General features: G+C 47.7%; 1 protein-coding gene across 1 annotated transcript; it reads right to left on the reverse strand.

Moving 5' to 3' along the window:
- Positions 1-2102: 2102 nt before the first annotated feature.
- On the reverse strand, positions 2103-4460 carry ATOH1 (atonal bHLH transcription factor 1). The gene has a single exon (XM_059665355.1). The coding sequence runs from the start codon at positions 4121-4123 to the stop codon at positions 3068-3070; it is 1056 nt and encodes a 351-aa protein (XP_059521338.1). The 5' UTR covers positions 4124-4460; the 3' UTR covers positions 2103-3067.
- Between the last annotated feature and the right edge of the window lie 6965 nt (positions 4461-11425).

The following is an 11425-nucleotide window of genomic DNA, read 5'->3' on the forward strand; positions in this document are numbered from 1 at the left end:
TAAGTGAAGTCAGCATTATCTTCAATTTGTATATAATGCCACTAACACTTAAAAGTTAAATATCTGGCTGTTATTGTGGTACCAGACGAAAAAACACACAACCCTCTGAACATTTGCATAGATGTAGCTCCTAGTCACAGAATTTCTCAGAGAAAATTTTGTGGGTTTATTGTACTCGTGGATGGGAGTACTAAGATGCAGTTCTGGATATTGACACGACGTTGGCGTAATTTGGCCGCAGTCAGTCAAGGGCAGGGCATTTATAAAAGATTGCAAAGGCATTTCTGATGTCATTTCTGTTTTAAAATTTCTTTATGCACATGAAAAGAAATAATTTTGGAAGAGTCTTTTTCCTCTGGTTAACACAAAATGAACACAAAGATATTTGAAAATGAAGTACAGTTTTCTTGGAGGAAAAAAATCACAACTTTATTTTTCTTAGTCCTGTCCTTCCCCTACTCAGATTCATAGCAGGTAAAAGCATTCTCCTCTCTCTCTCTCTCTCTCTCTCTCTCTCTCTCTCTCTCTCTCTCTCTCTCTCTCTCTCTCCCTCCCCCCCTCCCTCTCTCCCTCCACATGTATGCAGACACACCAAGCCAAATAACTATAAAAATATGTTTGCGTTCATCCTGCACGGTTGCTTATGTCCATGCCTGTTGAGTCTGCTTTTGGGGAGTGAAATGGAAAGGCGTTAGAAGCAATTGCTTGATTTATTCAGCAGCCAGAAGATTCCTGATGGTTATCGTGAGCACAGCAAACTCAGTGGGGGCAAAAGGTTATCTAAGGGACAGGTGCATGGTTTCTGCCCCTGGAAAGTGCCTGGAGCCGCTGCTCACCTCTCTCCCAGAGAGCTGGCGCAGGCTTTCCTTGGCTTCCCTGGATCATAAGCATCAGCTGAAAGCCCCTGGATACCGGGTGGTCAGTGAGGAGCTTATTCCGCAGTTCTCTACCCTTGACCAGAACTTCCTTTCCTCGCGTTACTTTCTCTACACCCAGTTTATGATGCTCTCCGCACTTCAAGATGCTGCGGAGAAAGGGGGATGCGGGAGCGATTAAAACAACCATCTCTCGCGGCGTTCCGTCCCGCTTCTTTGCTCTTGCAAATTGTTATCCACCCGCAGCGAAGAAACAAAATATAAAAGATTCGTTTTAAAATCAGCCTCCCTAATTCAGTGATGCTCATCCGGTGGAACATCACCCATCTTCAGTTTAACAAATCGTTCCACTTTCAAGTTTGCCAAAAACGTATTTCGCTTTCTGCTTTCTCCACACACACACCATATTAGCTTTTTCAGAGTGAATGATCCTGACACCCAGAATAGGCTATTACTTAGTGAGAACCCTGAGGTGAGAGAGTGCACCTTTTAGTTTCTGCAACTGACTAAAAATGTAGTTAAATGTTTTCTACATAGTTACTGATGCAGAAGGACAAACATCACCATCGACATTGGAAGAAGCAGAATTGCTTGTAAGGAAAAACATGAGTGAGTGGAGGTGAACAATTTCCTAGGATAACTGCAGGTTCTGAGTTTTGAATCGATTAACCTCAACCCCTTTCCTCGGGTTCTTTTCCATTGTCCTCTTTTTTCTCTTTGCCATCAAACCTCCTCCTCCCCAGAAAGAGGGAAGGAGGAAGGAAGAGAGGAGAGAGGGGGAGAGAGAGAAGGGGAGGGAGAGAAAGAATGGGCTTGTGCTGTGAATTTGACCTTAACAAGAAAAGCTCTCAGCTTGGCTAGTTTTTGTGAAGTGGCAATAGGAAACCCTAGCAAAGTTCACTACTCCTGGCGAAATTCTAGGAGACCTGCACACAACCTTGCAGAGGTCGTTGAGGCTAGGAGTGGGGAAGACTGGAAAGATCCTGACTACTCAAGAGCAACGCTTACAAAGTCAGGAGAAGTGTTACCTCACAATTTAATTATTGACCAGCGCTTTTCGCCCCTACGGTTTCCTGTCTTACTTGAAGATATGAGGTTAATAACAGGATTGTTCTTCAAAACTCTTAGAGTGCACAAATTGGAACTTATTAGAAGAGAGTTCAGTTCTTCAAGGTTATTTTGAAACTGTTTTCCATGCTTACATTAGAATGGAATAAGTGACAAGTAAAAGTTATTTTCAAGTTTATTTTTATCATTTGCAAAAGGAAATACATAAAACAATGGCAATGGCTTTGCTAATTTAAAATAAAATGGTCTCGAGTAGAAAACGTAAAAAATGAATCAAGATAAGTAGAAATGGTAGCAAACACTCAATAATAAATACGTTCTAACATTAACAAAGCAAAAATAAAATTGACCAAATGCTTTTGACACTACTGGGCATGTTTTTTTTTAAATTTTAATTTTTTAAACAAAAATTTGCAAAAAGCTTAAGGATTATAAGTGGCCGTGTTTAAAAAACAAAACTGGTCTGCAATTGGCAGTTGAGTTTGTCCCGGAGCCGCTGCGGTAGCGGCTGATAAAGTGCGTGCGCCAAGTTTCCTACAAGACGCCAACTTTCTAGCGATCGGATATACATACTGGGTATGTTTATACAACACATACACTTCCAAGTTGCCCGTTTTCGAACAATTCCACAGTCAAAAGTCACTCACTTTGGAAGTCTTCACTTTGAGTTTCATAACGCATTTTTTGGGAAACAGTTGAGGAATACTAACTCTCCCACACGTGAGCGCGCGCAACACACAAGGATGGATGCCCAGGGCATAAAATAAATTAAACACAAACCAGCGATAGAGAAGATGCGATGTTTTAGCAGCGTATTGGCAGCAGGGAACTAGGTATATATATAATTAATTATACCCTATCTATAGGGGAAGCAGAAGGTGGGAGGGAAGAACACGACTTTAACAGGTTTTCATCAAACAACATTGGACGATGGGAAGTTTGGAATAGCGGAGGCTTTTGCAAACCATCAAATGTAGCTGCCATCTGAAGCCAAGTCGTTGCTAAACAACGACCGTCGCCGCGCAAACATTAAAAGGGCGCGGGGATCGTTAGCCGCGGGGCTGTCCGCGCACGGGGAAGGGGCGATTTTGTCTCTGTCTGTGTTCAGGGTTTCTGTCACCTTCCTAACTGGCCTCATCCGAGTCACTGTAATGGGAATGGGGAGAAAACTCCCCGTCGCTTCTGTGAGACCGGGGCGAAGTTTTGCTACTTTCCTCCGGCCCTGGCTGCAGGATGCCCCCCGGCAGCGATGGCGACAGGTTCTTCTGCGCCATCATCGCCGTCAGGGCGCTGTCCTCGAAAGTCGAGAAGTGCAAGGCGTCCAGCGGCACCGAGTACCCTCCCGCCGAGGCCGGGGCGGAGAAGCGAGTCCGGCAACTGCCGGGCGGGGTCGGCCGCTGGCCCGCTCCGGAGGCCGGCGGTGCCCCCGCGGCGGTCGCGGTGCCCGCACCGCCTTCATAGGGGGCGGCGGCGCGGAGGTGGTGGTGGTCGCTCTTGCACGAGGCGGGCGGCGGCGGCGGCGGGTCCCCGGCGCTGGGCGTTTGCAGCAGCTCGGACAAGGCGTTGATGTAGATCTGGGCCATCTGCAGGGTCTCGTACTTGGACAGCTTCTTGTCGTTGTTGAAGGACGGGATAACGTTGCGCAGCTGGTCGAAGGCGTGGTTCAGCCCGTGCATCCTGCGCCGCTCCCTGGCGTTGGCCGCCAGCCGCCTTTGCTTCTGGACCCCGTTCACCTGTTTGCTGGAAGGGGCGCGCTGGCGGCTGCAGCCCAGCTCATCTACCATCACCCCGCCTTTCAGCTTGCACAGCTGTTCCCGCACTTTGACGGGGCCCGGGCTCTTGCTACTGCCGCCGCCGCCGCCGCTTCTCCTCCCCAGCTCCCCCGGGCCGTCCATCTCCTCCCGGGGCGCCGCCGCCTCGGAGGCACCCAGCTCGGGGGAATGCAGCAAGTACTGGGCGGCGCGTGCCGTGCAGATGCCCTGCAAAGTGGGAGCCAGCCAGGCGCGTGGGTCTGTGCCGTCCAGGAGGGACAGCTCGGCCGGGTACACGGGATGCTCTCTCGTCTGCAGGGTCGCAGGTGGCTGTGGCGGCTGCGGGAGGTGGTGCGGCGGGGGATGGCGATGGTGGGCCCCTAACTCCTTCACTTCAGCCCACTCTTCTACGTGCAGCAGGCGGGACATTGCACTGCAGAGGCTCGGAGGCGGAGGAGGCTCGGAGGCACTGGCAAACCGGCTCCACAAAAAAGAAAAGAAAAAAAAACCCTTCCCGGGTCTCTACTGCAATGTCTTATTTTTTTTCCTCCTCGACCCTCCCCCACCCACTCTGAGATCACACACCAGGTCGCGTGCAACGAAGCTTCTCCGGTTGCTGAAGGCGCTGCGCCCCTTTAAAAAGCGGCACGCGCCAGAGTGGCTCCCCCGCTCCTCTCCCAGCCCCCTCCTCGCGCCGGTCGCGTGTCTGCTCAGCCAATGGAGGGCGCGGGCAGGCGCGTGCGAGCAGCCAATCAAAGAGTTTTTACACCCGGAGAAAAGTTCCTGCGCCCGAAGGACCCGGGCGCCAGTTCTGGGTCTGCCCCCCCTTCCCCCGCCTCCTGTCTTCAGGTTCGTTGAATTCATATGTTAATTGCGGGTTGTAATCCGACTCCGGTGTAGTGTCACCGGGCCAGCGGCCCGGGTGCGTGAGCCGACGCGGAGCGGACTGCGGGTGGCAGCCCCAGCCGACTCCGGGGGGACCAGCAGACGGCTCCGGGCGAGGCTGGACGTGCCAGCCGCGGAGAGGGCTGTCGCGGCGCGGAGAAGCGCTCCTGCCCTTTGCTGCCTCCCAGCTGGGCTCGCGGCTCCCACTGTTTGTGCCCAAGCATTTAAAATCTCTCATATAAGTGTATACATGTATGACACATGCATATGTATACTACATGTATGTGCATGTAAATCTTTCATAGGTAGGACGATGTGTAATTGCTAAATGATGAAGACCACTTAAAATCAATGTTAGAATTAAAAACGAAACCGTCTCAGAATACGTTTCTTAAGTTTCATCTCTGTCTAGATTGGCTTTATGTAATCTTTTAAAAAAATATATTGCTTTCTCTTTTCTTTTTTTTTAAAAAGAATATATTTTGTTGATTTTTTTTTTACAGAGAGGAAGGGAGAAGGATAGAGAGTTAAAGATCGATCAGCTGCCTCCTGCACAGTCCCTACTGGGGATGTACATGCCCTTGACCGGAATCGAACCTGGGACCCTTCAGTCCACAGGCCGAGGCTCTATCCACTGAGCCAAACCGGTTAGGGCATAATCTTTTTCTTAATCAAAGTAAAACTGTGGCACAGCTATAGAATGTACCAAATTCCAGATGCCTCAATGCTCTCCGTCCCCTTCTCCTAGCACCCTGCGGCCAACTAGTATGTTTTCTGCAGGAAACTCTCTTCTGAGTAGTTTGGGGCGGGGATATTTTACAGCGTTCGTACCCACAGTAGGACTCCTTACTAAATGGCTGCCAGGGCAGGGTCCCCAAAGGAGAATGAAAGGCACCTGCGTTCCCAGCATTCGGAACGCTTTCAAGATACAGAGTCCGCAGTTACCTACCCCTCTGCTTCAGGAGCCCCAGGTTAAATACGGCGCGTGGCTTCTCTGGCAACACCCAGAAACCACAGCCTCCCCATCCCCATCCCCCTACGTTTCCAGGGGATGTACTCTCCCCCAGGACTCCCCTTCTTTTCCCCTACCCCCGCCGCAGCGGGCCAGAGCGCTGCCGAAGCCCGGGAGGTCCTGCGCCAAGCTAGGACCTTTCTCCCACGTCGGTCCCAGCAGCCTGGTCTTCCGTATTCGCAGCAAAAAGCCAATCAGAAACACCCCAGCCCTGGGCACGCCCCGGCTTGCGCCCCACACCGCCCCACCTTGGGGCGCACGCGGCAGCGACCTTAGGGCCCGGGAGTGGGACCCAACCGGCTGCTACTGGTTCAGCTCTCCAGCGATGGCTGTGGTCCAGATAGGAGTCTCTTCCGCCAGAGAAGATGATGAAGAGAAAAGCCGGCAGAAATAGAAGAGCTCTCTGGAACAAGACACCACCGTGCCCAGAATCCACTGAAAGTTGTTCTCGCTAGTATTCGCAGGGACTTGATCTAACCTGCCATTCAGAACTCCTTGGACAGAAAAACCTCTGGGACTGGATTGGAGATTATATATATATTCTATACCAGTGATTTTCAAACAGTGTACCACATAATTTTTAAAACATGTAATACCTGCCCTAACCAGTTTGGCTCAGTAGATAGAGAGCATCAGCCTGCAGACTGAATGGTCCCAGGTTCGATTCCGGTCTAGGGCATGTACCTTGGTTGCAGGCACATCCCCAGTAGGGGGTGTGCAGGAGGCAGTTGATCCGATGTTTCTCTCTCATAGATGTTTCTAACTCTCTATCCCTCTCTGTAAAAAATCAATAAAATATATTTAAAAAGAAAAAAAGCAAAACATGCAATACCTGACTATTTAGTCAGGGGCATGTAACCTTTTTTCCCTTAGATTGTCAAATAAAAAAATGATAACACGTCAACACAACAATAGCTGTCTGGTGTGAATAAATCAAAATTATTCCTATTTTTTGTCAGCTCGGCAAAAAATATATATTTTTTGGTGTGCCGCAGAATTTCAGTAATTAGTTTATGTGTGCCATGAGATGAAAAAGGTTGAAAATTGCTGTTCTATACTATATACTATTTTCTACCCTTCTATACCTTTATGAAGAGAGATACAATCTCTATAAAGTCCTAAAGCTATAATAGCATTGAGTACTAAAATGGTATTCAATACATCATTCTTTACCAGTTTTTCCTTTCAACCTTGTCTATTTGTTGTTGTGTAGAATAGAGACAGTCCTGGACCTGCCTTAAGAGGCAGAAAGCCTAGAGCTGGGTTCTTATGTGAATATTTACTAGTAGGTTCTGCTTTAAATAAGTACGTTAAATAAGAAGAACAGAAACAAAAGTAAAACCAGGAAAAAACAGACCTAATCTGAAAACCATTGATGAGAATAAAGAAAAGGTGAATAGGAAAAGTCACTAATTCTTTTTTTTGGGGAGAAAATTCTCCAATTTTATGTGATTGGAATGAGTACTATTGGAATCAATGCATGAAGCTACTTCTCTAAATAGTGCTACTATGTAAAATGTGCTACTTCAAAAAATAATTGCTAATAGTAGTAGGTACCAAAAGGTGACTTTCAGAAAAATGATTAATCATCTTCTACATATGCACATCAGTTTAGACAGCAAGAGCCTGGAAGTGTCAGCAGTTTATATTACATTTATTCCTCATACATTGACTTTCCCCAACTGTATCCGCTGAAAGTTACTCCTGGAATTCTTCCACATAATGTCACTATCAAATAAATATGAGCACGTTTTCCTCAGCTTGCATCATCTAGACTTCCGTGTATATTTTAAATTTGACTCTCCAATATTCATTTCCCTCTGAGCTTAAACAGTTGTATGGGCTGTAGCTAAATATTTGCTGAATGAATACATGGAATGTTGATCCCAATTTTCCAGCTTTATAGATAATCACTAATATTATTACTTTTTAAAAACAAATCTCAAATTTTAGGTGAGTAATTTAGAGTATCCCAAAAATGTGAGGGACAGTTAAGATTGTTTTGTAGTTTGTGGTGAATTACATTTCTTTTGCCCTTAGAATAAATAGGAAGCTATTTTTCTTCGCCCTCCGCTCCCTTTCCTTCTCTTCCATTAGGGTGGGTTGAGGAAGCCAGGTATTTGAGTATGGGAGGGGACAAGGGCCCAGTGCATGGGGTTGGAGACTCAGTTCTGTGAGTAGGTTGTCCGAGAGAATAGGTTTTGTGGCATTGGATGTCAAATATCAAGTGAAATGAGTGTGTGTAGGGGCTAGGTGGTGGCAGCAACAGCAGAGAGTAGGATATAGCAGTTTAAGCAGAGAGAGAGGGCCTCTGTGTGGACAGCTGGATTAGTTACCTATGGGAGGGTTAATGAACAAAGAAAATATTTGAAGTTCATTGTCAGGAAAGGGAGTTACCAAAATGGGAATGGAGAAAGCTGTAGAGTTCGATTTCAAATTGGTGACTTTTATATGAATTTATGATTTTCAATATGTATAAACTAGAGGCCCAGTGCACAAAATTCGTGAACAGGTAGGTCCCTAGTGGCTGCTGGCTGCTGGCTGTGGCCTGCCTTTATTCTGTACTGCCCCCTGGTGGTCAGCGCATGTCATAGTGATCAATTGAACTCCAGGTCAGTCAAACTCCCAAGGAGGCACTTTGCATATTAGGCTTTTATATAGAGAGACTAGAGGCCTGGGGCACAAAAATTTGTGCACTCAGGAGGGAGGAGGGGGGGGGTCCCTCAGCCCGGCCTGTGCCCTCTCGCAGTCTGGGACCCCTCGGGAGATAACGACCTGCTGGCTTAGGCCTGCTCCCGGGTGGCAGAGGGCAGGCCCAATCCCTAGTTGCAGCCCCTGGTTGGGCTCAGAGCAGGGCCGATTGGGGAGTTGGGGAGCTGCCCCCTGTCATGCACAGAGCAGGGCAGATCAGGAGGTTGCAATGCCACCCTCAGCCATGCTCAGGGTAGGGCCAATTGGGGGGTTGGGGCACCTCCCCCTGTCACACTCAAGGCAGGGTCGATGGGGAGGTTGCAGCGCCACCCCGTGTCATGCACAGAGCAGGGCCATTCAGGGGGGCTGGGGCTCCGTACCTTGTCACACACAGAGCAGGGCCCATCAGGGAGTTGGGGAGCTCCCCCCTGTCATGCACAGAGCAGGGCAGATCAGGGGGTTGGGGCGCTGCCCTCTATCACCCACAGAGCAGGGCCGATCAGGGGGTTGGGGCGCCGCCACTGTCACACTCAGGGCAGGGCAGATGGGGAGGTTATGGCTCTACCCCGTCACACACAGAGCAGGGCCGATCAGGGGATTGGGGCACCACACCCTGTCACACACAGAGCTGCAGAGCGATCAGGGGGTTGGGGAGGTCCCCCCTATAAGGCACAGAGCAGGGCTAATCAGGGTGTTGGGACGCCTTCCCCTGTCACACACAGAGCCGCAGGGCAATCAGGGGGTTTGGGCACTGCCCCCTGTCACGCTGATCCCAGTGCCGGGAGGCCTCGCTGCTCTGCTGATCCTGGTGCTGGAAGGCATATTACCCTTTTACTATATAGGATAGAGGCCTGGTGCACGGGTGGGGGCGGGCTGGTTTGCCCTGAAGGGTGTCCTGGATCAGGGTGGGGGTCCCCACTGGGGTGCCTGGCCAGCCTGGGTGAGGGGCTGATGGCTGTTTGCAGCTGGTCACACACCCTTCAGGGTGGGGGTCCCCACTGTGGTGCCTGGCCAGTCTGGGTGAGGGGCTGAGGGCTGTTTTCAGGCTGGTGGGTGACTGAAGCTCCCAACTGCTCCTTTTTTTCTTTTTTTTATTCTGGGCCAGCTTTAGCTCTGGCTCCAGCTCTGAGGCCTCTGCTGCTGAAAGCAGGAATCTGGTTTGTTTGGGTTCTATTATCGAAACACTGTATCAACTCCAGCTCTGAGATCCTGGAGGGCTGAAAGCAGGTTTCTGGGGTTTTGTTTAGCATCTATATTTGTAACAGTGTTTCAAACTGCAAGTTCAGAGGCCGGCAAGGCAGGCGGGGAACATTGGAGACCTCCGTCACTGAAGCAAGCAAGCCTCATGTTAGTTTCAAGCTGCCTGGCTGCTGGCCGCCATCTTGGCTGGCAGTTAATTTGCATATCGCCCTGATTAGCCAATGGGAAGGGTAGCGGCGGTACACTAATTACCATGTTTCTCTTTTATTAGGTAGGATACCTATATATATTCTCTAGTTCTTTTCATTCTCAGGGTCTGGGATCAGCAACGAGTATATTTGGTTCCCAGAGTTTAGTTTCTAAATAATATTGTCCACTAAGGGTTCTTAGAAAAATGGGTTGATTCCAGGGATGGTGTAGAAAAACACACACACACAGAACATGAACATAAAACATCTTGTGTCAGAAATAAGGAAGTTCTCAATGTTAGAGACATGTCAAAAGAGCATAGGGGCCTGTTTGAAGCAGCTTCCACCAACAAAATATAGGACAAGTTTTTTAGCATCAAAACATGTAATGATAGCAACTAATTACCTACCATAGAGAAATAAAGGAATCTATGACTCCTTACTAATATAACAGAATAAGTAATATATTGATGGTTTGCTAAATACTTTGTTACAAAATGTGTATTGATTACAAATGAAAGAAGATGAACTCTACCACTATGGTGAAATATGGCAGATACCAATTTAAGTGATCAAAGATCAGTGATGACACTTTGGTTCTCCTGATACAGTGACAGCGCATCTTTTTTCCAACAAAAACTTTAATAGTCTGTGTAAATTTCTTTTCCAGATATATTTCCCAGGTAAAACTAGTTTAGGTCTGTTTGCAAAGGGACTGAAAGGATCTTTAGGGGGACCTGGTAACCCTTTCCAATGATTGGTTCAAATTTGCTCAGGTGTAGAAACTAGAATAATATTAGTAAATTTTTATTTTGATGGTTGACATCAATTTTTAGCCTACCTACTTTTGGTCTTTTCTGGGTGCATAGATCAAACAACACCTTGTTAGCTACTTGTATTCATTTCTTATTGCTATTATAGCAAACGTTGTGGTTAGGGTTATCCAGGGAGACAGAACCAATGGAGATTCTATATGTATTTATGTATTTTAAAGAATTGGCTCACCAGGTTGTAGGGGATGGCGAGTGTGGAATCTGTAGAGCAGGCCAGCAGGCTGAAGACGCAGGCAGGAGTTAATGCTGCAGGTGTAAGGCAGAATGTCTCCTCCGGGAAACCTCAATTTCTGCTCTGCAGGCCTCCAACTAATTGCAGGAAGCTGCCCCACATCATTGAGGCTAATTGCTTTTACTGAAAGGATTATAAACTGATTGTAGATATTCACATCTATAAAATACCTTTACAGAACACCTAGATTAGGGTTTGACTGAATAACTGGGTACTACAGTCTAGCCAATTGATACACATAACTGACCATCATAACAAATAGTAACAAACATAGTGGCTTAAAACCATACAAATATATTTCCTTACAGTTATGGAGGTTGGAGGTTTGAGGTTTCACTGGGCCAAAATCAAGGTGGCAGTGGGCCATGCTCTTTCTGAAATCACCAGGGAAGAGAACCCATTTCCTTGCCTTTTCCAGCTTAAGCGTTAAATCCGTTGAAGCACAGCCTACTCTCTAAACATTTCCCCCTTTTTAAAAGATGTTGATAAAGCTCTTCTGGCATTTCCACCTCACTTACTGTAGGACAGTGCTTCCCCTGAGTTTAAGAAATCCATCCCAGCATAATATTTGGACTTCTAGGACATTAAATCCAGAGTTACGGAAGTTCCCGTAGGTATTGCAGAGCTTTTGGTAAATAGTTCCTACTTCCACAATAAGAACAGTACTTCTCTAGGTCCCCATGCTGAAAC

Source organism: Myotis daubentonii, chromosome 1, assembly GCF_963259705.1.
Source record: "Myotis daubentonii chromosome 1, mMyoDau2.1, whole genome shotgun sequence".
NCBI classification, from domain to species: domain Eukaryota; kingdom Metazoa; phylum Chordata; class Mammalia; order Chiroptera; family Vespertilionidae; genus Myotis; species Myotis daubentonii.

Excerpts from the sequence above, each read along its gene's own strand:
- ATOH1 (XM_059665355.1), bottom strand. The coding sequence starts at position 4,123 with ATGTCCCGCCTGCTGCACGTAGAAGAGTGGGCTGAAGTGAAGGAGTTA.